We start from the raw sequence: 27,911 nt of genomic DNA on the forward strand, positions 1-27,911 counted from the left end.
GCCTCTCCTCATAGCTCAACCCCCTCAACTCCGGCATCAGCCTAGTAAACCTCCTCTGCACTCCCTCCAAGGCCAAAATATCCTTGCGTAAGTGCAGCGACCAAAACTGCACACAGTACTCCAGCTGCAGCTTCACCAATGCCCTATACAGCCGCAGCAAGACCTCCCTACTTTTATATTCAATCCCCCTCACTATGAAGGCCAGCATCCCATTTGCCTTCCTGACCACCTGCTGCACCTGCAGGCTGGGTTTTTGCGACTCATGCACAAGGACCCCCAGGTCCCTCTGCACCGTCGCCTGCTGCAGTTTTTCGCCCCGTAAGTAATAGTCCTTCCTACCATTATTCCTACCAAAGTGGACCACCTCGCGCTTGCCAACACTAAATTCCATTTGCCATTTCCTGGCCCATCGCCCTTCCCATAGCTGAGCAGGAAGCTCTCCTGCTCTTACCACTAGCTATTGACGTGTGGAAGGATTTCAAATCTTTTTGACCACATTATAAGTGCACCATCAAACCCTAGAGTGGGACTTGAACCTGTAGCTTCTGGCTCAGAGGCAGCAAAGGTGTGACCCACTGCACCACAAGACCGAAACAAAGGTGTACACGTAATTAACAAAGTGACTGAAGTGTGGTGTGCAAGCTTCAGGAAGACAAGAGATGGGAGTTTATAAACAACTGTTTGAATTGGATCGAACTGATTCATTATTGTCACGTATATTGGGATACAGTGTAAAATATTGTTCTAACATGCTATACAGACAAATCATGGAGTACGTAAGGGGAGAATATAAGCATAACATTAGCAAGTGTGAGGTTATCCACTTTGGCAGAAGTAATAGTAGGAGGGATTATTATTTAAAAGGCGAAAAGCTGCAGCATGCTACGGTGCAGAGGGACCTGGGGGTCCTTGTGCATGAGTCGCAAAAACCCAGTCTGCAGGTGCAGCAGGTGATCAAGAAGGTGAATGGGATGCTGGCCTTTACAGCAAGGGGGATAGAATATAAAAGCAGGGAGGTCTTGCTGCAACTGTACAGGGTACTGGTGAGGCCACAGCTGGAGTACTGTGTGCAGTTTTGGTCCCCTTATTTGCGAAATGATATATTGGCCATGGAGGGAATACAGAGGAGGTTCACCAGGCTGATACCGGAGATGAGGGGGTTAGCTTATGAGGAGAGATTAAATAGACTGGGTCTGTACTCGTTGGAGTTTAGAAGGCTGAGGGGGGATCTTATAGAGACTTACAAGATAATGAAGGGGATGGATAGGGTAGAGGTAGAGAGATTCTTTCTGCTTAGAAAGGAAACCAGAACTAGAGGGCACAGCCTCAAAATAAGGGAGGGGGGATCAGTTTAGAACAGAGTTGAGGAGGAACTTCTTCACTCAAAGGGTGGTGAATCTCTGGAATTCTCTGCCCGTTGAAGTGGTGGAGGCTGCCTTGCTGAATATATTTATGTCACAGGTAGATAGCTTTCTGACAGACAAGGGAATTAAGGGTTGTGGGGAGCAGGTGGGAAAGTGGAACTGATCCACTTCAGATCAGCCATGATCTTATTGAATGGCGGGGCAGGCTCGAAGGGCTAGATGACCTACTCCTGCTCCTATTTCTTATGTTCTTATGTTCTTAGAAGGAAAGGAAAGGGTCTAGAATGTAGTGTTACAGCTAGGGTGAAGAGAAAGATCACTTAATGTGTGGTAGGTCCATTCAAATGTCTGATAGCAGCAGATAGGAAGCAGTTCTTGAGTGGATTGGTACATGTTTTCAGACTTCCGCACCTTTTTCCCGATGGAAGAAGGTGGAAGAGAGTATGTCCGGGGTCTTTGTTCTCTGGCATAATTTGTTTGGCTGTTGACTGAGGAACACACTAGGGTCTTCAGCCTAATGAGGGGCTTTCTGACAATGTGCTCCCCAGAACTGAACCTTGGATTACTTAGCAGGAATCTTTCATTGTTTAATTTCCATTCGGAATAAGGTTACCCCACAGGTTGTTCTCTCTTACACTGACATTCAGTGAAAAGTAAGCAAGTCAGGAAAAAGAAAGCAACAAAGTGTATTATCACATTACCAGTTGTGAGAAATCAGTGTTGGATTATTACTGAATAATGTAGCGGCTTTCTGATGATGTATTATTCCTTCTGAGCAAATAGCAAAGTGTTGTTTGATCTCATGGAGACTGTTTTCTCATATTCAGAGATATATTTAGACACAGAGCTGGTGTTGTGTGAAAAACAGGAAGCCTTTCTTTCGACCTGCATGGCATCTGTTTAAAAGAAGCAGAGCTCGGTGTGATTTCTAGTTTCTTTTGGCGAGCAATTTTGTGAGCTCTTTGCGAATGTTCGGCGGACCAATGTCACAGGGCGGGATCTGCTTACCATCGTCACATCGAGAGCTGATGGACCTTGGCAGCTAAATCTCCCGTGGTGGGTCCAGCCGCAATGGCAGCGGGAAACCCCAACCCTCGTCTCATTACATTTTATATTCATTCGTGAGACGTGGGTCTCACTGGCTAGGCCAGCATTTATTGTCCACTCCCAGTTGCCCGAGGACAGTTGAGTGCCAACCATCATGGCTCTGGAGTCACATGTAAACCAAATCGGCTAAGGACAACAGTTTTCCTTCCCTGTAAAGGACATTAGTGAACCAAATGGGTTACATAGAACATAGAACATAGAACATAGAACATTACAGCGCAGAACAGGCCCTTCGGCCCACGATGTTGCACCGACCAGTTACAAAACAATGACCCACTAACCTAAACCAATCCCTTCTCGTCCATAAACCTATCCACGGATCTCTTAAACGCCCCCAAACTAGGCGCATTTACAACTGCAGCAGGCAGGGCATTCCAATCCCTCACCACCCTCTGGGTAAAGAACCTACCCCTGACATCCGTCCTATAACTACCCCCCCTTAATTTAAAGCCATGCCCCCTCGTGCTAGATTTCTCCATCAGAGGAAAAAGGCTATTACTATCCACCCTATCTAAACCTCTAATCATCTTATATGTTTCAATAAGATCCCCTCTTAGCCGCCTTCTTTCCAGCGAAAACAACCCCGAATCCCTCAGCCTCTCCTCATAGGACCTCCCCTCCATACCAGGCAACATCCTGGTAAACCTCCTCTGCACCCTCTCCAAAGCCTCCACATCCTTCTTGTAATGTGGGGACCAGAACTGCACACAGTACTCCAAGTGCGGCCGCACCAGAGTTGTGTACAGTTGCAACATGACGCTGCGACTCCTAAATTCAATCCCCCTACCAATAAACGCCAAGACACCGTATGCCTTCTTAACAACCTTATCTACTTGACTCTTATCTACTTGGTTTTCTGACTATCAGCAATGGTTTCATAGTCATCAGTAGATTCTTAATTCCAGATATTTTTTATTAAATTCAAATTCCATCATCTGCGTGGGTTTCCTCCGGGTGCTCCGGTTTCCTCCCACAGTCCAAAGATGTGCGGGTTAGGTTGATTGGCCGTGCTAAAGTTGCCCCTTAGAGTCCTGGGATGCTTAGGTTAGAGGGATTAGTGGGTAGCGTATGTAGGGATATGGGGGTCGGGCCTGGGTGGGATTGTGGTCAGTGCAAACTCGATGGGCCAAAGGGTCTCTTCCTGCGCTGTAGGGTTCTATCACTCTATTATGATTCCACCGTCTCCCTTGGAGGGATTCGAACCCGGGTCCCCAGAACATGAGCTGAGTTTCTGGATTGATAGTCTAAAGGTAATACCACTCGACCATCACCTCCCCTGCATCCAAAATAACCACCTGTTTCAGGTAATAGTCCTGATTTCTAACAGCTAAGACCTCGATTGCTACTTTGGGTCAGACTCTGTGCCAGACGAACAGGCCTGTTCCAACACCCCAGCCTTTGGAGTTGTGTTCGTAGGGCCAGGAGGAGTGAGACGTTACAAAACGATTATCTGGGTCCTGCTGGGAGGGGTGGGGGCGCACTTCCCCCCTTAGCAGGACACCCACCTCATGTACATACTTTGAAGACAGCCACAAGGTGCTCCAACACTTGGAAAGCTTGCATCTGGATACCCATGGGCTGTGCCAGGAACAGAACCATGGGCAAGTCACAGCATAGAAAGAGGCCATTCAGCCCATCCTGTCCATGCCAGCCCGAGCACACCAGGGTGCACACTTTCTAATCCCACTTTCCTGCAACCAGCCAATAAGCCTGTCTCTTACAACGCTTAAGGTGCAGACCCAGGTTCTTTTTCAATGAGTTTAGGGTCTCTGCCTCACCACCAACGTGGGTGGCACAGTAGCACAGTAGGTTAGCACTGCTGCTTCACAGCTCTAGGGTCCCGGGTTTGATTCCCGGCTCGGGTCACTGTCTGTGTGGAGTTTGCACATTCTCCTCGTGTCTGCGTGGGTTTCCTCCGGGTACTCCGGTTTCCTCCCACATGTGCGAGTTAGGTTGATTGGCCAGGCTAAGAAATTGTCCCTCAGTGCCCAGGGATGCGCAGGTTAGAGGGATTAGTGGGTGAAATATTTAGGGATAAGGGGGTAGGGCCTGGGTGGGATTGTGTTCGGTGCAGACTCGATGGGCCGAAGGGCCTCTTTATGCACTGTAGGGTTCTATGATTCTATGAACTCAGGCAGCGAATTCCAGACATCACCAGCCTTGACGTAAAAGAGTTCTTCCTCATGTGTGTCCTTTTTCAGACACCAATAGCTTCGACCTTAACACTCCAGCTCTCAGCGTATCAGGAGACCTCTCCACCAATCCTCCTCAAGCTACGAGCATTTATGGGATGTGCAACAGTCACAGTTTAACTGACCAATGATCTCACCCATTGGGCAGGAAATGCTGTGCGTCCGTTCGGCAGGTCAGCCAATCTCCGATGTGAGGCCTTGCGACTCTGCGGTCAAATTCTCCCAACAGGGAAGCACTTACAGGTGCCCTGTACACGCAGAGTGGGGGCCTGTTTGACTCGGTGTGTTTAGCCTTTGTGTAGATTTTCAAACGCGTCGTCTCAAGTTGGGGAAGCACATTGAATCCCACTCCAGAGGAATAGCGATAGTCAGGAGGTATCAGAAGGTTAGCGGTGGAGATCAGATAGTTCCTGAATGGTGGGGGCCCAAGGAGGCAGCAAGGCATATTCCGAAAGCAACTTCACAGCGCGACAAACAGCAACCTGTGTCGGCAATAAAGAGCTGGAACAATGAACGGCAAACTGGTTTATTGTGCAAAGCAGTGCGTGCATTAGGCTGACATTTTACACAGGCTCTCGGGGCTTCAGCTGACATTTTAAAAAGCTTCTGAGGAGTTCTTAATATACAAACAAAATCTCACCTTAATAAGTTATTCTGTGATGGTTCCTGACCAAAGGAATACACTTGATGTTCTGCTGCTTCTTTCAGTATGCAAAGATTACAAAGATTCCCGAGACTACACAGGAGTTGAAATTCAATACTGGGTAGATAAGCTTTTGCACATGGAGTGACGGGTGCTTTGAGAACCGATGTTAATCTATAAATTGGCCTTTTTGAGTCGGCCAGTTTGTTCTCTCTATCGTTTTGCTGTTTGGGGTTCGTACTGCGTGTGCTCCCTCTCCCTATCCCTGTAACCTCCTCCAGCCCTCTGAGAATTCAGTGTTCCTCCAAGGGCAGCACGGTGGTTAGCACCGCTGCCTCACAGCACCAGGGGCCAGGGTTCGATTCCCGGCTTAGGTCACTGCCTGTGTAGAGTCTGCACGTTCTCCCCAGTGACCTGGTTTCCTCCCACAGTCCAAAAGACGTACTAATTACGTGCATTGGCCAGGCTAAATTGTCCCTCAGTGTACCCAAACAGGCGCCGGAATGTGGCAACTTGGAGACTTTCATAGTAACTTCATTGCAGTGTTAATGTAAGCCTTCTTGTGACACTAATAAATAAACTTAAATTTAAAACTTTCCTCACTCCAACAGTGGCAACCGTTCCTCCTAGTTTGTCAGGCCATAAACTCTGGCATTACCCCCCCTTAAGCCCTACACCATGCCATATCTCTCTCTCTCTTCTCCTTAAGCTGCTCCTTAAGATCCACCTCTGTGTCCAGGCTTTAGATACCCTGCCCCAATAATATCTCCTTAGGTGGCCTTCAGTCAGCAGTTAGTCTGATTACGCTCTTGGGGAACAGGTTTTCGATGTTAAAGACATTATATAAATGCATATTGTTATTGTTGTTCTACGACTGTCATGTTGCAACTGGAAGACATTTAGCCCCAGAGATAAAAGAGACAGAGATGAACACAAATTGATTAAACAGTGACCAGAAGAAACAGGAAGGGATATTATAAAAGCAGAATTCACCCTTATTCACTGGAGATTCATAAAGCCAACATGTGGCAAAACTGAAGGAACAGCTCCAAAATAAAACAGCTACCGAATTAAATACGCTCAACACAAAAAGGAGAACGTCTTCTGAATTTAGTCGCGTGAATGTTGATCTCGATATTTTCGATTGATGGGTTGCTCTTTTTTTTAAAAGAAAACGTTGGTCCATTTGTTCATTTCCTTTCTCTTGGTGAGTGTGTATTAGGAAGCGAGCAGCGTCAGACAAAGGGGTCACTGTTGTAGCTCTGGCAGTTTGGATGGATGGTGAAGGGCAGCTGTGTGCTCACAAGAGGTAGGCTTCATCGAGCGAGGCCCTGTGAGGCAGTGATCTCATTGAGGGCCTCCAATACTGCTCACCGTGCAAAACCTGGGAGGCCAGCGCTGCCTCACACACATCATGCTTCCATCAGGTATCGTAGAGTGGCCGGGGACCATTACCTGTGGGGCACCCACTACATTCTTGAGGCTGAGGACGCCTCCTATGGCCCGTGCGCAATGTTTTCCATGCCAGAGGAGCCTGGTCACAGACTTGTCTCATCATGACTCTAACCCTCAGAAGATCCTCCAGGAAATTATTCATTTTTGGAGGCTGGAAGGGGAGAGATGGAAAGGATGTTGGCCAGGAGTAAAGTGACTAATAATTCTTCATAATAAACATATTAACGCAAGTGTCCAACTCTGGTCGAGCTTTGAAGGAGTCACTGAGACTGTGTGGAGGAGATGGATCACCACTCAAAGTGGGCGGCTGTACAGGGCACTGGTGAGGCCGCAGCTGGAGTACTGTGTGCAGTTTTGGGCGCCGTACTTACGCAAGGATATCTTGGCCTTGGAGGGAGTGCAGAGGAGGTTTACTAGGCTGATACCGGAGTTGAGGGGGTTGAGCTATGAGGAGAGGCTGAATAAATTAGGCTTGTACTCATTAGAGTTTAGAAGAATGAGGGGAGATCTCATTGAGACGTATAAGATGATGAATGGGATGGATAGGATAGAGGTGGAGAGACTCTTCCCGCTCAGAAAGGACAGTAGGACTAGGGGGCACAGCCTCAAGATAAAGGGGGGGCGGTTTAGAATGGAGTTGAAGAGGAACTTCTTCACTCAAAGGGTGGTGAATCTCTGGAATTCTCTGCCCGTTGAGGTGGTGGAGGCTGCCTCGCTAAATATTTTTAAGACGCGGGTTGATGGGTTTTTGATAAGCGAGGGGATTAAGGGTTATGGGGAGAGGGCGGGAATGTGGAACTGAGCCACGACAGATCAGCCATGATCTTATTGAATGGCGGGGCAGGCTCGAAGGGCTAGTTGGCCTACTCCTGCTCCTATTTCTTATGTTCTTATGTTCTTATGTGTCGGGGATAGGTGGCTTTCCCTGGGCCGAGGATCTTGGTAGCTGTTTTATGGAAGGGGGATTCTATGTGTCAGATAGACAGCACGGTGGCACGGTGGTTACCGCTGCTGCCTCACAGCGCCAGAGACCCAGGTACAATTCCAGCCTCGGGTCACTGTCTGTGTGGAGTTTGTACCTTCTCCCCATGTCTGCGTGGGTTTCCTCTGCGTGCTCCGGTTTCCTCCCACAGTCCAGAGATGTGCAGGTTAGATGGATTGGCCGTGCAAAATTGCCCCTTAGTGTCGGAGGAACTAGCTGAGGGTAAATATGTGGGGTTACAGGGATTGGGCCTGGGTGGGATTGTTGTTGGCGCAGGCTCGATGGGCTGAATGGCCTCCTTCTGCACTGTAGGGAGTCTATCATTTGCCTGGATGTTGCGGTTTCTTACTCGAGTAGAGGGGCAAGCATTTCAGTTGAAAGTTTTGCTCTGATCTGGGAGTTTTCGGTGCTAACACAGCCTCTCCAAAGTGCAAAACCCCTCGTGGTATTTCAGCCATGCAATCTTGCCTCTGAGTCAGAAAGTTCTTGGTCTACTACAGTCTAGGCTGAGAGCTCGGTGCAGTGCTGAGAGAGTGCTGCACTGTCAGAGGCGCGACACAGTCTTCCTGTCGCAATGCTAACCTGCTCTCCTCAGGTGGCTGCATAGGATCCACGACACTATCGTCTGAAAAGGAAGAATGTGTAGGGTTGCAGGGAGCCGGCGGATGGGAATGGTACTAGGTTACTCATTCGGAGATACAGTGCCGGCAGGATGGGCCAAATGGCCTCCTCCTGCACTGCCGCAGTCCTGTAATTCTGCAGCTTTTGAAGGAAAGCAGGATACTATTGCTAAATTGTCTTGCCGGTGGCCCAATTTGTTGCTCAACCAACATCACGGTGACATGTTGGCTGGAATTCTCCAATCTCGGCCATGGCTGGGATTCTCCAGTCCCGCCGCAGTGAATGGAGTTTTGACTGAGCGCCAAATTCTCTGTTCTCGCTGGGGGATGTGAAAGGCCGGAGCAGGGAATAGAGGGATACGAACGAATGGTCGAGTTGGGCGCGTGAGCGGTGCAGGCTTGGCGGGCCGAAGGGCCTGTTCCTGTGTTGTATTGTTCTTTGTTCGTTCACTCTGGCCATTCTCTGGCCGTTAACACGTTGCTGACTGTGAGCTGGCCGCGCTCACATTTTCTACATCGGCTTCCAGAGCACGTAATCGTGACACGCTCGGGAACATCCTGAGGTGAACTCCATCCTCGCAAAAGGTTGGGCCCTCCCCTTCACGCTGCGGCAAACGGCAAGAAACGGTTGCTGCGTTCAAGCAGCAAACGCTAACTCGTTTAACACTGAGAAGGGAATGGTTAAGGCTGGCTCGCCGGTTGGGAGGAAATCTGTGCGTAAGAAGGGGCAGAGGCGGTGGAAGTGCCCAGACCTCCAGAAGGTCAGCCACTCAAAGCTGCCTCAAGGACTCCGTTGGGGCGTCCAAGAGGAAGTCTGCCTGGCGACACCCCTGAGACGCACTGTGGAGGTGGGAGCAGGTGGTGCACTAAATGCAGTCGACAGTTTAATGTGGCAGCCTGCGCTGTTAACACTGAACAGCCAAGTTACATCGTGTGACGCAAGAACGGCTGCCGAAAGCTGATCCAGCGCCATCTTCGGGAAGGGCTCTGCTGCCCTGCGCACTGCCCGCTGAGATGTGACAAGGTGCGGACGGAGGGAAAAATCCTGACCCTTGCGGTTTGTGCACCCCTGTACCCAGAGGAAGCCCACGCAGACACGGGGAGAATGTGCAAACTCCGCACTGTGTCAGGATTCGAACCCGTGTCCCTGGCACTGTGAGGCTGCAATGCTAACTCTCGTTGACTGGGTGAAGTTAAAAAGAAAACCTGGGGTGGGGGAGAGCACTGTTGGAGGGACGGGGGAATCAATTTGTAACTGGACGTCGTTACACTAGTTTTTGAGTGGAACTTTAGATACAGGACTCCTAATGAGAGGGATAGCCTCTGACAGCAATAGAAACACATATTTTGGTCGGAGAGCTTTTTAAGGCACCCCCAGTAATGGCATAAGTGGATCCGTTTAGCTCAGTTGGCCGGACAGCTGGTTAGTGATGCAGAACGAAATCAACAGCGTGGGTTCAATTCCCGTATCGGCTGAGGTCATCAGTGAGGGCCCAGCCTTCATAGCCTTGCCCCTCGCCTGAAGCGTGGTGATCCTCAGGTTATATCAACTCTCCCCCTCAAAGGAGCATGTGGTCTATAATCATCTGGGACACTTCACCATGACTAGTAACTGCATGAAGCTGAGAGATTGCTGGGTAATTCCTAAATTTAGTGGTTCTGGTATTGCTATTGTACCAGGATAATGGAAAAAGAACCTTCTGTCTGTAGGGAAGGCACGGTAGCACAGTGGTTAGCACTGCTGCTTCACAGCTCCAGGGACCTGGGTTCGATTCCCGGCTTGGGTCACTGTCTCTTTGTGGAGTTTGCACATTCTCCTCGTGTCTGCGTGGGTTTCCTCTGGGTGCTCCGGTTTCTTCCCACAGTCCAAAGATGTGCGGGTTAGGTTGATTGGCCGTGCTAAAATTGCCCCTTAGTGTTCTGAGATGTGTAGGTTAGAGGGATTAGCGGGTAAATATATAGGGAAATTGGGAGTAGGGCCTGGGTGGGATTGTGGTTGGGTGCAGACTCGATGGGCTGAATGGCCTGTTTCTACACTGTATGGTTTCTATGATAATGGTAACAAAGGAAACCTCTCAGTTTCCTACCACACTCCAAAGATGTGTGGGTTAGATTGATTGGCCATGCTAAGTTGCCCTTTAGTGTCAGGGGGTTTAGCAGGGTATATATCTGGGGTTATAGGGAGAGAGTGGGATTGTTGTCAGTGCAGGGATTTTATGATTCTAACCCTGCCCTGGGGGATGCAAAAACCAAGATGGCCTCTTCCAGGCTTCCATTCCTCTTGGATCACGCCAGCCAAATGGCAGCTTTCCTCTTCGTCACCTCTTTTGTCTTCCAACAACTCTTCCGGAAGCTGATTTCGGAAAACCTCCGGAATATAATCGAGGTAACTCAGGACAATAAGAGCCACACAGTTGGTTTCACATCCCCGTACATCTACGTGCTGCTAGCTCCCAGCACTTGCCCTTGATCATTCTGGACAGTTTATGAAGTAATGTCATTGATGATGAATTAGACAATCACTTTCAATGGCTTCTGCTGCCCTGCTGGTACCTCTGATTTCATCCAAGGTCCTATCCTTGGCCATACCTATTTCTCGTCCAAGTACTGTTCCTTGGGACAGCGTTTTAACATAAGAATAAGGAGCAGGAGTGGGCAACTCAGCCCCCCAAGCCTGCTCCGTCATTCAATAAGATTATTGCTGATCTCATCTCTATCTCAAGTCCACCTTCCTGCCCATTCTCCATAATCCTTTATCCCATTACTAATTAAAAATCTAGCTATCACCTCCTTCAATTTGTTTTACCGTGGGGCAGCACGGTAGCACAGTGGTTAGCTCTGCTGCTTCACAGCTCCAGGGACCCAGGTTCGATTCCCGGCTTGGGTCACTGTCTGTGTGGAGTATGCACATTCTCCTCGTGTCTGCATGGGTTTCCTCTGGGTGCTCCGGTTTCCTCCCACAGTCCAAAGATGTGCAGGTTAGCCATGCTAAAATTGTCCCTTAGTGTCCTGAGATGCGTAGGTTGGAGGGATTAGCGGGTAAATATGTCAGGATTATGGGGGTAGGGCCTGGATGGGATTGTGGTAGGTGTGGACTCAATGGGCCAAATGGCCCCTTTCTGTACTGTAGGGATTCTATGATAAAGGCACTACATAAAATAAATTGTTATTGCAATGTTGAAAGATAACTTGTCAACCTGAAGATTTCCAAAGGTGTGCCGGTTAGGTGGATTGGCCGTGCTAAATTTCCCCTTAGCCTCGGTGGAGGGGGGGAACGAGCTAGGGTAAAAGCATGGGGTTATGGGGATAGGACCTGGGAGGGATTGTGGTCGGTGCAGACTCGATGGGCTGAATGGCTTCCTTCTGCACTGAAGGATTCTATGATTTTGATGGGTGTCAGCTGAGTGACTGGTGCTCAGCGAGACCAGAATCCACCACGTGTGGCCTTTGTGGAACTCATCCAAGTGCCATCGCAATGAAAACGGAGCTCTGAAGAAGAGTCATACCAACTCAAAACATTAACCGTTCCTCTCCCCACAGTTACCACCAGGCCTGCTGGGTGAGATTTTACAACTTCGGTCTTCCCGATACTGTAAAATCCTGCCCGGGGTCAGTGGATCTTTCTATGGCCCGCAGGTCCACCCCTCGCCCACTCCGATTCCCATGGTGGGAGAACGGGTACATTTCCAACCGCTGACTTCTTTTTTCCTTACATTTCCTAAGAACATCAGAAATAGGAGCAGGAGGAGGCCATCTAGCCCTCTAGGCCATCCTGCCTCTATTTCTAATGGAAATCACTGTCTGGCTTTCCCAATGGATCACGAGGGCCACTTGCTTTCTGTGCTCCTTCTACTTTAAGTGGGCGAGATGTTTGCTGCAGTATTTAAATTGGGGTTACCTCTCTGTGCTCAGGACAAGTTTGGCCTTTCGTTGGATGGGAATGCAAGCTGTAGGCATTGGAACTGACTGGCTGGATCAGCAACTCTTAAAGGCACCTCGCCAGGCAACTCCATGGTGACACAGCGGGTGGACAGTGACACAGTGGTTAACATAAGAAATAGGAGCAGGAGTAGGCCATCTAGCCCTTCGAGCCTGCCCCGCCATTCAATAAGATCATGGCTGATCTGAAATGGATCAGTTCCACTTTCCCGCCTGCTCCCCATAACCCTTAATTCCCTGATTGATCAGAAATCGATCTACCCATGACTTAAACATATCCAACGAGGTAGCCTCCACCACTTCAATGGGCAGAGAATTCCAGAGATTCACTACCCTCTGAGAGAAGAAGTTCCTCCTCAACTCTGTTCTGAACTGAACCCCCTCCCTTATTTTGAGGCTGTGTCCTCTTAGTTCTGGTTTCCTTTCTAAGTGGAAGCCTCACAGCACCAGGGACCCAGGTTCAATTCCAGCCTCGGGTCATTGTCTGTGTGGAGTTTGCACGTTCTCCCCGTGTCTGCGTGGGTTTCCTCCAGATGCTCCGGTTCCCTCCCACAGTCCAAAGACGCGCGGGCTAGGTGGATTGGCCACGTTAAATTGAACCTGGTTTCAAGGGATTGCCAGCGTAAATGTGTGGGGTTACGAGAATGGGGCCCAGGTGGGATTGTGGTCAGTGCGGACTCGATGGGCCGAATGTCCTTCTTCTGCACGCAGGGATCCTACAACATTCTATTTCAAGTCCACCTCACCATTGATTTTGTTTCCTCTTGGATCCCAAACCCAGGATGGATCCCTCGCTCCCCCCCACCCCAATCCACTCCCCAAAACATTGTCCCAATCCTCCCCTTTAAGGCCCCCATCCAGCTTGGCTCAATGCAGTCCTGCGACTCCTCCTTGGTAGAATTCAATGGACCATTTTGCTTCACTTCCTGTCAGTTCAGTTGCATTAGTTTACAAAGGTCACGCAGTTCATCTTGTCTATAAGCTGCTAATTTGCATCATTACAGCATTGGACGGAATAACTTACTGTCAATAGGAGTGTTAATGTGACCAATAAATGGCTTTGTAATTGTTGGGTAGCAACTCTGTATAATTAACATGTGTATTTACTATTCAAATAGACCAACAGCTGCTTACTGGACAATCCCCCAGCCCTCTTTTCCAGCAATATTAATTCCGCTCCTTCACAAGGTCAGCTCAATAACCGCGGCACCAAAAAAGACAATGTTTTCATATTAATATCAAAAGAGAAACAGAAGTGGGCCACAGTCCAAAAAGGATGTCTGGAACTGTGTCCTGACTCTTAGGGGTTGATAGATAAGGGCTCGTGATGATGAATTTTCCTCCTTGTAAATACCTCAAAGAGATCATTTTGGGAACTTGCACTCCTGGGATTTTTTTCCACGTCCCTCGGTTTAGCTTAATCGTCTGCTAAGATCATGGGAGGGCTGGGAGCACAAATGCCCAACCTGAGCTCCCAGCAGATGACGTTCTAAAGTTTAAATTTATTTATTAGTCACAAGTAGCGGCGCGGTAGCCCAGTGGTTAGCACTGCTGCTTCACAGCTCCGGGTACCTGGGTTCGATTCCAGGCTTGAGTCGCTGTGTGGAGTTTGCACATTCTCCTCGTGTCTGCGTGGGTTTCCTCCGGGTGCTCCGGTTTCCTCCCACAGTCCAAAGATGTGCGGGTTAGGTTGATTGGTCATGCTAAATTGCCCCTTAGTGTCCTGAGATGCATAGGTTAGAGGGATTAGTGGGTAACATACGTAGGGATATGGGGATAGGGTCTGGGTGGGATTGTGGTGGGTGCAGACTTGATGGGCCAAATGGCCTCCTTCCGTACTGTAAAGTTTCCATGATAAGTAAGGCTTACATTAACACCGCAATGAGGTTACTGTGAAATTCCCTGAGTCAGCACACTCCAGCGCCAGTTTGGGTCAATGCACCCAACCAGCACGTCTTTCAGAATGTGGGAGGAATCTGGAATACCCGGAGGAAACTCACGCAGATACGGGGAGAACGTGTAAACTCCACACAGTGACCCAAGCCGGGAACCGAACCCGGTTCCCTGGCGCTGTGAGGCAGCAGTGCTAACCACTGTGCCATCATGCCACCCCCTGGAAAGCATCTGGGGCAATGCCCATTGCCTCCAGTGTTGCACTGAAAAGTCAGCTGATATTACAGGCTCAATCCCACCACCTTCTGACTTCGAGTAAGTGTCTCAGTATATTGCAAAATATTTCCAACCCATTATATTTGTGTAGTTGCTACGCCCTCTGAGCAATGTAGTCCTGTTTGGTTACGGAGATAGATCCTAGGGTGTGCACATGACTCACCTTGGAAAAAGTCAGCACTGCTGGTTTAAGGAAGGCAGGTCTATCTGTGTCCCCATCTTCCCAACCGCATGGTGTTGTGAATCTGTGCCGTGACTCACCGGTTCCCATCTCTTGTGCCACCGCAGGCTCTCGCTGGAAGGCCATGACGAACCTGGAGAAGCAGCCGTACTATGAGGAACAAGCCAGACTCAGTAAGCAGCACCTGGAGAGGTACCCGGATTACAAGTACAAGCCACGACCAAAACGTACCTGTGTGGTCGACGGCAAGAAGCTGAGGATTGGGGAGTACAAAGCATTGATGCGCAACAGGCGTCAAGAGATGCGACAGTTTTTTACTGTTGGGTAAGTAAAGTCATCCTTCCAAACATCACAAAGTCTGCAGCGTTTTTGAGTGGTTGCCCAAGCTCTGCGTATACGAAGGATAGGGCAGTGTGCTAGTTAATCAAGTCTCAACGCTAGCGTACAGGTCCAAGCAAAATTCCTCACTTGATTGTGTTATCAACTCACTTTGGCAGGAATAATGGATGTGTAGAGTATAGGGCTAACGGGAGGACTCTGAATAGTGTGGATGAACAGAGGGATCTAGGTGTATGTGTACCTAGATCCCTGAAAGTTGGGAATCAAGTAGATAGGGTTGTTAGGAAGGCATACGGTGTCTTGGCGTTTATTGGTAGGGGGATTGAATTTAGGAGTCGCAGCGTCATGTTGCAACTGTACACAACTCTGGTGCGTCCGCACTTGGAGTATTGTGTGCAGTTCTGGTCCCCACATTATAGGAAGGATGTGGAGGCTTTGGAGAGGGTGCAGAGGAGGTTTACCAGGATGTTGCCTGGTATGGAGGGGAGGTCCTATGAGGAGAGACTGAGGGATTTGAGGTTGTTTTCGTTAGAAAGAAGGCGGCTACGAGGGGACCTTATTGAAACATATAAGATGATTAGAGGTTTAGATAGGGTGGATAGTGATAGCCTTTTTCCTCAGATGGAGAAAGCTAGCACGAGGGGGCATAGCTTTAAATTAAATTAAATTAGATTAAATTAAACTAAATTAAATTAAATTAGTTATAGGACGGATGTCAGGGGTAGGTTCTTTACCCAGAGGGTGGTGAGGGATTGGAATGCCCTGCCTGCTGCAGTTGTAAATGCGCCTAGTTTGGGGGCGTTTAAGAGATCCGTGGATAGGTTTATGGATGGAAAGGGTTTGGTTTAGGTTAGAGGGTCATTGTTTTTTAACTGGTCGGCGCAACATCGTGGGCCGAAGGGCCTGTTCTGCGTTGTAGTGTTCTATGTTCTATGTTCTATGTTCTATACTGTAAAAGAATTAAGAACAAAGAACAATACAGCAGAGGAACAGGCCCTTCAGCCCACCAAGCCTGCACCGATACACTGTTACTATCCCTCTTCCTGTTTGTGTGCCTTATCGCGATACACTCTGAATGTGCCTGCTTCCTCCACTGGCACTGCGTTCCGGGCACCCACCACTCTCTGTGTGAAAAACCTTCCCCGTCCATCTTCCCTAAACTGGGGGGGAGGGAGTAGCAAACAGGGAGAAAAGTGGAAATGGAAAGGTCACTTTTAATGTCCTGTTTGTACACTCCCCATTCAATTATCTTCTCCTACTTTTTCACTTGAAGGCACGCGGATGGAGATTTTACTAGGATTTTACTGGCATTGGGCAGCACGGTGCCACAGTGGTTCACACGGCTGCCTCACAGCGCCAGAGACCCGGGTTCAATTCTGGTCTTAGGTCACTGCCTGTATGGAGTCTGCACATCTCCACTTTTCTGTGTAGGTTTCCCCCGGATGCTCCAGTTTCCTCCCACAGTCCAAAGATGTGCGGGTTAGGTTGATTGGCCATGCTAAATCGCCCCTTAATGTCAGGGGGACTAACAGAGTAACTGCATAGGGTTACGGGAATAGGGCCTGGGTGGAACTGGTGCAGATTTGATGGTAAATGGCCTCCTACTATACTGCCGGAGTCTGTCATTCTCCAACGTCTTGCTGCAGGTTTGACAGAAGATTAGTGGAAGCCAGGCAGAGAGTGTGCTTTTGCACCTTTTTCCTGGGATTAGAGTGTTACAATATGAGATCTTAGTAAAAGAGGAGGCCATTCAGTCCCTCAAGCCTGTTCCACCACTCAATGAGATCATGGTTGATTGCTGCTCAACTTATCTGTCTTCACTCCCTATCACTGTGACAACCAACAAAAGTCTACCCATTGAAGCACTGAAAACTCCAATTGTGTCCAGCGCCCACAGCCTTTTGGGGGCAGGAGTTCATACCACCCAGTTTTTAATCACTAAGCTAGTCACGCTTGCCCACGTTTGGTCCATATCCCTCTATACCCACCTTATCCATGTAAGTGTCTAAATACTTTTTAAAAGACAAAATTGTACCAGCCTCTACGACTACCTCTGGCAGCTTGTTCCTGACACTCACTACCCTCTAAGTAAAAAATTGCTCTTCTGGACCCTTTAGTATCTCTCCCCTTGAACCCTCTAGTTTTAGACCCCCCACAGTGCAGAATGAGGCCATTTGACCCATCGCTTCTGTACCGACCACAATCCCATCCACACCCTAAACCATAATCCCACACATTTACCCTGCTAATTCTCCTGACACTAGGGTTAATTAGCATGGCCAATCCACCTAACCCGTACATTTTTAAACTGTGGGAGGAAACCAGAGCATCCGGAGGAAACACACGCAGACAAGGAGAGAATGTGCAAACTCCACACAGACAGTGACCCGAGGCTGGAAATGAACCCAGGACTCTAGCACTGAGAGGGAGCAATGCTAACGACTGTGCCACCATACCACCCTTTGGGAAAAGATATCGGCTATCTACCTTATCTATGCCCCTCATTATAAGAACATAAGAAATAGGAGCAGGAGTAGGCCATCTAGCCCCTCGAGCCTGCCCCGCCATTCAATAAGATCATGGCTGATCTGAAATGGATCAGTTCCACTTACCCGCCTGATCCCCGTAACCCTTAATCCCCTTGTCTGTCAGAAACGCTATCTACCCGTGACTTAAATATATTCAACAAGGTAGCCTCCACCACTTCAATGGGCAGAGAATTCCAGAGATTCACTACCCTCTGAGAGAAGAAGTTCCTCCTCAACTCTGTTCTAAACTGACCGCACCTCCCCATCCTTATTTTGAGGCTGCGTCCTCTAGTTCTGCTATCCTTTCTAAATGGAAAGAATCTCTCTACCTCTACCCTATCTAGCCCCTTCATTATCTTATACGTCTCTATAAGATCGCCCCTCATCCTTCTAAACTCTAACGAGTACAGACCCATTATTTCATAGACCTCTCTCAGATTACCCCTAAATCACCGACGCTCCAGGGAAGACAGTCCCAGTCTATCCAGCCTCTCTTTATAACTCAAACTTGTTCTTTTTCTCCCTTTTGTTAAGTAAACTTAGAGCGAAGGAGCAGCATTTACCCCAGTTGCGCAATGTGTCGATGACACTGGGGGCACCTCTTGGTGGGGCTGCAATGCGTGTCGTGGGGGGCGATCCCATTGTGTGGCTAAGTCAGGAGTTTCAGGACTTTGTCCCAGCGACCGTGAAGGAACAGGTTCCCAGGTTGGCATGACTCGGAGGGGAGCTGGGAGGCGATTGTGTTCCCATGCGGTTGCTGTTCCTGTCCCTTGGTGGGAAAACCACTCCTGTTAAGAGGTAGCTTTGCACCATGTAAGATGAGGGCTGTGACAGTTCTTGCACTGACTCACTGCAAGGACACTTCTGGCTGATGGTACAGCATTGCTGCCAATATACCGCAATTAACTGAGACCCATCTGCCTTTCAGGCTGTTTATTTGACAATGTTATACATCAACGAAACACTGACCTTATATAATTTGTATAATGGAGATGTATACTTCAACATATCTCCCTACTGCTGGGACGCGAACACCGAGAGAGGGGGAATATTAGTTCGCTTTATAAATAGTTGACTTCTGTCAGGGCCTCCTCATGGGGAGAAGGGATGGTTTGGCCCATTTGTTATGTTCTGTGGTGACAGCACCGGGTTCTCCAGTGGATACCAACAGATTTTCTCACCACCATATTGAGGCTCTCCAATTTCCTGCCTTGACTCTGAATCAGAGTGTGTTGTTATGCTCTTCAAACTACACCCTTAAAGGGCAGTGGAAGCAGATTTGCAAGTGACTTTCAGAAGGGAATTAACGACTTGGAAATGGGGAATCTGCGGAGCTGAGGGTGGGTAGTCTGGGCATTAGGAGAGCTCTTTCAGAGAACTGGCACCCGTACCATAGGTTGAGTGGCGCCCAGAAACAGAGGCTCTGCAGCACTTCCAGAGGTGGGAGGGTGTAATTACAACGGGTAGGATTTGCAGAGTGAACGATGCTGGTGAGGTCACTGGATTAGTAATCCAGAAGCCTGGTCTGGCTCAAGAGATAGAGATCCAAATTGCACCGTGGCGATTGGAATTTTGAATTAATAAATCTGGAATTAAAAGCAAGTAGGACATAGAGCATTACAGTGCAATACAGGCCCTTCAGCCCTCGATGTTGCGCTGACCAGTGGAACCAATCTAATGACCCTCTAACCTAAACTATTCCAATGTTATCCATAAGCCTATCCACTGACCATTTGAACGCCCTTAAAGTTGGCGAGTCCACAACTGCTGCAGGCAGGGCATTCCACGCCCTTACTACCCTCTGAGTAAAGAACCTACCTCTGACATCCATCCTATAGTTATCACCCCTCAATTTAAAGCTATGTCCCCTCGTGTTAGCCATCACCATCCGAGGAAAAAGGCTCTCACTGTCCACCCTATCTAATCCTCTGATCATCTTGTATGCCTCAATTAGGTCACCTCTTAACCTCTTCTCTCTAACGGAAACAACCTCAAGTCCCTCAGCATTTCCTCATAACACCTTCCCACCATACCAGGCAACATCCTGGTAAACCTCCTCTGCACCCTTTCCAATGCCTCCACGTCTTTCTTATAATGTGGCGACCAGTACGCAATACTCCAAGTGCGGCCGCACCAGAGTCTCCGTAATATTGACCACAAAACCACTGTCGATTGTGGGAAAAACCCATCTGGTTCACTAATGTCCTTTAGGAAAGGAAATCTGCCTTCCTTACCTGGTCTGGCCAACATGTGACTCCAACATAGCTTCTCACTGTCATGACCTCAAATTGAAGAGAAGAATGGGCAACAAATGTTGGCCTTGCCAATAACACCCCCCCCCCGAAAGGACAATCATTTAAAAATAGCGATGCGACGTGGAAACTGTTGACGTATGAATGTGGCAAAGGAAAGTGAAGTTTTGCAAACCCATCTGAGCTCACCAACGAGGAGCCAAGCCGTTATTAACGGACATTTGTCTTTGTGTCGACAGGCAGCAAGGTCAGATCCCCATTACTACAGCCGGAGTGGTGTATCCCGGCGCCATTGCTATGGCAGGGATGCCATCACCTCGCATCCCCTCTGAGCACTCGAGCATGTCCAGCAGCCCGGAGCCCAGCATGCCCGTCATCCAGAGCACTTACAGCCTCAAGTCGGGGGAGGCCCCGGTGAAGGATGAGCTGAGGCTCAACGAGATGAACGGAGGGATGTACGACGAGTACGAGGACGAGGACGAGGAGGACCCGGACGCAGACTACGCCAGTGACGACGCCAGTCAGGTGGCTGTGCAAGCTGACTGACGGGCGAGAGGCCAGGAACAGTCTCCGGCGAATTGAAATCAGTCTAGCCTGGTGCGTCCTACCAGGGGCCAAGCACATTTTGACTATCTGATACACTGACTGTTACTTAAAACTATTTAGTCTTAATAAACAGGATATAGTCAGAACTCTACTGGCTTCTAGACCTCGGCCTATGGTACAGGCATAGAAATAAAATGATAAGCTATGGGTAAAACAATGCCAGTAAAATCAGCTGCTAGCCTGAGCACTGAAGTCTTACCCTCCTGAGCTTTGTCTAGACTGTCATTCTACAAGGTTCTATAAACTCTCACTCAGGTACAAAGTGCCAACAAGTGGCTTGTGAATGTGTTTTGTTGTTTATTATTTGTGCCACAATAAAAGGTGTTTTTTTTTTCTTTTTGTTCGTGTTTTTGGATGGATTAAGGAAAAAAAAAGTGTTTTTTTTTCGCTCTCAAGTTACCCTTGTTTGAAAGGAATCTATTTTCTTGAATTATCCACACACTTGCACCCTCATCGAGTACTTTTTTTTGTTGATTTTTCTCTCTCTTGTTTGTTGCACACCATTTCAAAATGCAACTCTGAGCAAGTGCCAAAATGTCGAATTGTCGGAATTAGTTCATGCTCTTTCCTACAGACTAAAGCTAGGGATATCGTTGGGTCTCAGACAATCCCAGACACCGTTCCACACCAGCAGGCTGTAGGAAACTGTAGGTGAAGATCTCAGGTGAAAGGGGGAATAACTGAAGATGTGTGTGAAACTTTTTATTACGTGGATTCTATATATGTGTGCATGTGTGTGTATGTGCGTGTGTGTGCGTGTGTGTGTGTGCGCGTGTGTGGTTGCGGGCGTTATGGTACTTTATAAGGTGTCAGAGACAGTGATGGCAAAGCAGCGTGGGGAAATGAAATTCCAAGTCCTCAAAGTCCACTCCGACTCCGTCCGTCACCGAGCCACCATTTCTAACCCCCCCCGCCCCTCCCTCCGCGACCCGCCGCCACCCCTCGCCCATCCCTTGCCATCATTCCCTCGCCGAGGCGGGTCGCTTTCTTTGATCCTCACACAAAGTCTTACGTTGTCTGTGTTCAAAGCACTTAAAAATAAAAGGAAAGGGTGGGGGGGGTGGCGGGTGGGTGGGTGGGTCGGGGGTTGGTGGGGTGGGATTTGGGCGGGGGGGGCAGAGGCGGGGGTTTTGGGGGAGGGGGGAGGGTTGCGGTCGGTGGGATAACCGACCAAACATCCAAATCCGGAAGCGAGGCTTAATCCCGCCGGAGTTTGCCAAAAGTGGGCGCGGATCTGGTGTTTGGGCAGTGACTTTGAAACGGGCACCGTACCTCCAATGGATTGTGGGAGTTAGGCGTTCTCTTCCTCCTCACCCAAATAAGACGATTTTGGATACAATGAAAAATAAAAATGGCTTTGTTGTTAAAGGCGGGCTAGCTGATCATATACTGCATGTCAGTGTTTAATTTGTATTTTTTTCACTGTATTTTTCAATTTTTAACTGCTTCTTCCTAATAGTGTACAACGATGGTCAGCTATTCCCCGGTTAGTAAGTTATGTATAATTTATTTCCTCAGTTCTATCTAATTGGTTGGCAGTGCAGCATTCTGTAGCTGTAGATATTTAAGTCTGGTAATTTAGATATAAAAGTTCTTTCTTTCTTTTTTTTTTGTTCTTTAAGTCCTAGTGATGTCATGTTATGATGTTTAATCAGCAGGCGTGAAAATAATTGGACTGTTTGTTGGGATTGAAATGAGACCATTCTCTTAATCTCATTTCTATTTCATTGTCATGGTCATTTAGAATTGATTTGCTAAAGCACTCTGTAACGGAAAAAAAAAAGACAAAAAAAAAATTGCCGATTTAAAAGAGAAAGAACCAAGTGTTTTTTTTAATCACTTTATGTAAAAATGTGAAACCAGTTTCTCTTTGGGGTTTTTTTTCTCTGTCAACTGTGTGAACAAATTTCTGACTGGTGTGGGGCTCGAGTCTCACATTGGCTGGGACATTTCCACCATTTCTATTTTGGCGTTCTGTTTATTTATGTGGCTCTAGACTACAAGAGTACTTTGTTTTAGCTCCAATAGGTTTCACCATGACTTCATGGCAGTAAGCCATCAGCGATCTATTTGCCAACAATGGAAACTGTGTCGGAGTTTTTTGTTATATTTTTTATTTTGCTATTTTTAATTTTATTCCTATTATTTTTTTTTGTTCTTTTTTTTTCATTTCTCGTTCGGAACTCTCTTTTTTTTTTCGTTTGGCTGGCATTCTGTAATTCCCGATCTCAGACTACTCAGTTCTACTGATGCTGTACTGTTTTTTAAAAAGAAAAAAAAATGTATTTATTGGCCATCTTTGGCTTTAAAAATTATTAGACACAGATTGTGTTCAGGAAGACAATCAAATCAAGCGGAGCTTAAAACAAAGTAAACTGAATCTACCATCTCACTTGAAATTTAAAGAAAGATATGTAAATATAACATAGAATTATAGATTTATATTTTGTTCATAACACATAGTGTAATATAAGTTGTATATTTTCATGTTTTTTTGTTTATGTTACCATTCATGCCACAATAAAAGCAAGAGTACTTGTACTCTGAAAAAAACAAGACATGTGTAGACAGCATCTGTTTCTATCTTACCCCCTATAGCCTTTAGCAGTTACAGGCACTAATAAAAAGAACCTCATGCTTAGCGCGCCCTCCAAATTTTCTTTGTTCTGCGCACGCCCTGTTTATTCCAGCACGCAGAACCCTCAAATTCTGTTTTCTTCTTAATTATTGCGGCTCTCGAGGCAAGCTGCAGACTGGTGAGCGGTACCTCCATGGCCGCAAACGCACCAACGGTTCAGAGGGGAACCACCTTTATCTCGGGGCCTGTCAGGACTTTCTTCATCTGACAAAGACGAAACGTCGAGTGTGTTCCGTTTCGTCCGCCACGGGGTTTCTCGAGCAAGGTCAAGCCAATGAGTCTCCCCCCCCAATCTTCCCCAGTGGGTGTAGACGTAGGTCATGGGTAGAGGAGGGCGCTCATAATGTTAAAATGGCGGCGCGGGCTCGTTGGGCCGAAGGGCCTGTTTCCCGTGCTGTGTTGTTCTTTGTTCTTTGTCAGAAACGAGAAAAGCCAAAACTTTATGCCGTGCCTTCTGTTGATCTCAGGATGTTTTTTTTTCAGCCGCTGAGGTAAATTTGAAGTGAATGGCGCGGGGGTGGGGGCAGTTTTGCGCACAGCAAGATGCCATGAGCAAACTGCAATACATAGCCAGATCAGCGCAGAAGGAGGCCATTCAGCCCAGCACCAACAACGATCCTTAGGACGTGGAGGCTTCGGGGAGAGTGCAGAAAAGGTTTACCAGGGTGTTGTCTGAAGCGGAAGGTCTTAGCTGTGAGGTGAGATTGAGTAAACTGGGGTTGTTCTCTCTGGAAAGACAGAGGTTGAGGGGCGACCTAGTAGAAGTCTATAAAATTATGAAGGGCGTAGATAGGGTGAACAGTTGGGAGCTTTTTCCCAGGTTGGAAATGACAAACACAAGGGGTCACAAGTTCAAGGTAAGGCGGGTAAGGTTCAGTGCAAATATGCAGGGGACATATTTTACACAGAGGATGGTGGGGGCTTGGAATGCACTACCAAGCAAGGGGGTTGAGGCAGACATGCTAGGAACATTAAGACTTATCTAGATAGCCACATGTGTGGGTTAGAATGATTGACGGTGCTAAATTGACCATAGTGTCGGGGGATTAGCGGGAATAGGGCCTGGGTGGGGTTGTGGTCAGTACAGACTCAATGGGCCAAATGGCCTCCTCCTGTACTGTAGGGATTCTATTCTATTCTATTCTATTCTATGAACAGACTGGGAATAGAGGGATACAAACGGACGGTCTAGTAAGGAACACATGATCGGTGCAGGCTTGGAGGGCCGAAGGGCCTGTTCCTGTGCTGTACTGTTCTTTGTAATCCCTCCCAGACCTTATCCCCGTAACCCCACGTATTTACCCTACTAATCCCCCTGACACCAAGGGGCAATTTGGCATGGCTAATCCACCTCACTTGCATGTTTTTGGATTGTGGGAGGAAACTGGAGCACCCGGAGGAAACCCACACCAGGGATTGGTCGATATATTTCTATCAGCCAGGGGGGACATCCCTGCTCTTTTTAAAACAGCTATGGGATCCTTTTCAAGAGGACAGATGGATGTCTCTTTCCCCCACACCCTCCCTAACCCTAACCGTACAACCCTAATCCTTCTCCACATTTCAACAACTAATGTAGAGGTTAAGGCAGAATCTAAATCAACTGGGAGCCGATACCCAGCTTCGCTGTAACAACTATCCCTGATACAAAATCTGGTGTGGAATGAGTTTGTGTACATAGCTAGACAAATTCAGTGACAGGACAACATGTTTGCCACATTACTGATACACATCTTTGATTCCACGTTGTTTTTGATCCAATTATTGCTTTCCTGAAGAATTGTTTCTCCAACCAAGTTGAAGGTTATAGTTGGTTTATTTATTCGTATCACAATTAGGCTTACATTAACGCTGCAATGAATTTACTGTAAAAATCCCCTAGTCACCACACTCCAGCGCCTGTTCGGGTACACTGAGGGAGAATTTAGCACGGCCAATGCACCTAACCAGCATGCCTTTAAGACTATGGGGAGGAGACCAGTGCACGCGGAGGAAACCCATGCAGACACGGGGAGAGTGTGCAGACTCCACACAGACAGTGACCCAAGCCAGGAAATGAACCTGGGTTTTTGACATTACGAGGCAGCAGTGCTAACCACCGTGCCACCTGCCTAGGCATCATTTCAACATCCGTGACTTTATAATTCCCACACCCTCTCCCCACCTCCCATTCTCTGTCCATTCTCCCCCCTCTTCTACTCCATTATCAGGAAGATGGTTGATTTTCCCACAATTTGGAGAGGGATAGCTTGATCTTGATTTCAGACAAAGCTCAGCACAAGATTGAGGGCCGCAGGGTCTGTACTGCGCTGTATTGTTCCACGTTCTGTGTTCTAATTCATTGCCACATGTGGGCTCCTTCCCCAAGTCACTTGACCACAATGCAATCTGACCGTCATATCTGCCTCTCCATCCTGATCTTCTCCCCTTACAACCCTGCCACAATATCACTGCCAACCGTCTCCCCAACATCGCCTTCAGCAGATCCTCTGCCTACAGGTGGCACAGTGGTTAGCACTGCCGCCTCACAGCGCCAGGGACCTGGGTTCAATTCCCGGCTTGGGTCACTGTCTGTGTGGAGACTGCACATTCTCCCCGTGTCTGCGTGGGTTTCCTTCCACAGATCAAAGATATGCAGGTTACTGGATTAACCCTGCTAAATTTCTCCATAGTGTGTGAAGATGTATGGGTTAGGAGGATTAGTGGGATAAACGCGTGGGGTGTGGAGATAGGGTGGGGGGTGGGCCTGGGTAAGATGCTCTGTCAGAGGGTCAGTGCAGACCTGATGGGCTGAATGGCCTCCTCCTGCTCTGTCGGAATTATTTCTGACTCTCCTTACAATAACTTGCATTTATACAGCATCTGAGCACAGTTAAACAGTTCCAAGGTGTTTCACAGCAGTGTTATCTAAGGAGACAAGTGACCACGAGTATGATCAAGAAGACAGGTTTTAAGGAGCGTCTTACGGGAACAGCGGTCCATAGAGTTGGGTGGGTGGGTGGGTGGGTGGGGGGGGTAAGGTTTAAGGGAGGGTATTGTGAGGACTAGAAGGCAGGAAACTGAAGCCACCACTATCAATGGTGGAGTGGGAATACACAAGAAACCAGAATGGGATGAAGTATTGGAACTCAAGGAGGTTACAAAGACAGGAAGAAGTAAGGCCGTGGAGGGATGTGGGGGTTTACCTGAAGGTGATCTAAGTCAGTGAGCACAGAGCTACTGGCTAGACAGACTTGCCAAGGCACATAAACAGAAAATGCTGGAAAATCTCAGCGTGTCTGACAGCTTCTGTGGAGTGAGAACAAAGTCAATGTCCTGAGTTTGGGTGACCCTTCATCTTGGCACTTGCCGTGAGTTAAGTTATGGGCGGCAAAGGTTTGGATGAGTTTATAGAGGGTGGCAGCGTGGCACAGCACGGCTGCCTCACAGTGCCAGGGATCCCGGTTCGATTCCAGCCTCGGGTCACAAGGAGTTTGCGCATTCTCCCCGTGTCTGTGTGGGTTTCCTCCGGGTGCTCAGGTTTCCTTCCACAGTTTAAAGACATGCGTGTTAGGTTGATTGGTCGTGCTAAATTGCCTCGTACTGTCACCTGGGTTAGCAGGGTAAATGTGTTGAGTTACAGGGGATAGGGCCTGGGTGGGATTATTGTCATTGCAGACTCGATAGGCCGCATAGCTTCCTTCTGTACTGTAGAGATTCAATGATTAGTATAGAATGAAAAGTGCTGGGCGGCAGGAGTGATGGCAGCCAGGATTGCATTAGAATTGGGAAGTCTAACAAAGGCATTGGGTTTGATCTTCAGCAGCAGGTAGGGGTAGAGACAGGCGTTGTCACAGAGAGAGAAAGAGGCGCTCTGAGTGACGGTGCAGGTATGTGACCAGTAGCTCACATCAATTTAAAGCCAAATACAAGGTTTCACAGTGTGTCATTGCCTCAGCTAGTGACCAAGGACAGAGCTAGAGCCAGGAGCTAAAGAAAATATTATCTGGCAGTGACTGAGGATTATAGTTTCCCAGTGTTTATCTGAAGGACAATTCTGCTCATCTAGGGTTGCGTGTCAGCAAGCGGTGTGATAAATCAGAGAGAGTGAAGGGGCTGAGATCGATAAACCTCCTGAAATTTTTGAAGGGTAAATATAGATAGGATGCTTCTCCCAGATGGTGAGTCTAGAACAGCGGTCTCCAAACTCCAATCTGGATGCGGCCCACTGCAGGCCGGATTTGGCCCGTGGGCCATAGTTTGGACGCCCTTGGTCTCGAACCAAGAGACTCACTCTCACAATAAAGGGCAAGCGATTTAAGATTGAAATGAGGATGAATTTGGAGTTTGCATGTTCTCCCCATGTCTGCATGGGTTTCCTCCAGATGCTCCAGTTTCCTCTCACAGTCCAAAGATGTGCCGGTTAGATGGATTGGCCATGCTAAATTGTCTCTAAGTGTCAGGGGAACTAGCTAGGTTAAATGTATAGGGTTACGGGGATGAGGCCTGGGTCGGATTGTGGTCGGTGCAGGCTCGATGGGCCAAATGGCCTCCTTCTGCACTGTAGGGATTCTATGATTCTATGAATTTCTTCACTCAGAGGGTGGTGAATCTTTGGAATTCTCTATCCCAGTGGGATGTAGAAGTCTTTGAGCATGTTCAAGACAAAAATTGATAGATTTTTGGAGACTAATGACATCAAGGGATAGGGAGATGGAGGAAAAATGGCACAGGGTTAGACGATCAGCCATAATCTGTTTGAATGATAGAACAGGTTTGATGGGCCAAATGGCCTACTCCTGCTCCTATGTTCCTCGACAATGCTGAGTGAGAGTTGGACATTGTCAGTGCAGCTGGGAAGCCTGACCCTGGGTTGTCTGAAGATGTCACTAAGAGGGGCATCCAGATGAGAAATAC

The 27,911-nt window shown here is 48.1% G+C and overlaps 1 protein-coding gene across 1 annotated transcript in view; it reads left to right on the plus strand.

Moving 5' to 3' along the window:
* Positions 1 to 20,709, plus strand: part of sox5 (SRY-box transcription factor 5) — a 114,350-nt gene extending 93,641 nt beyond the window's left edge. Inside the window, exons 6-7 of the mRNA XM_080207802.1 lie at positions 14,760 to 14,976; positions 20,011 to 20,709. Of these exons, the coding sequence (XP_080063928.1) occupies positions 14,760 to 14,976; positions 20,011 to 20,317 (524 nt within the window). The 3' untranslated portion in view covers positions 20,318 to 20,709. The remainder of the gene's footprint in view (positions 1 to 14,759; positions 14,977 to 20,010) is intronic.
* Positions 20,710 to 27,911: the final 7,202 nt, after the last annotated feature.

Source organism: Carcharhinus amblyrhynchos, chromosome 19 (assembly GCF_965287045.1).
Source record: "Carcharhinus amblyrhynchos chromosome 19, sCarAmb.v2.hapA, whole genome shotgun sequence".
Classification (NCBI taxonomy): Eukaryota; Metazoa; Chordata; class Chondrichthyes; order Carcharhiniformes; family Carcharhinidae; genus Carcharhinus; species Carcharhinus amblyrhynchos.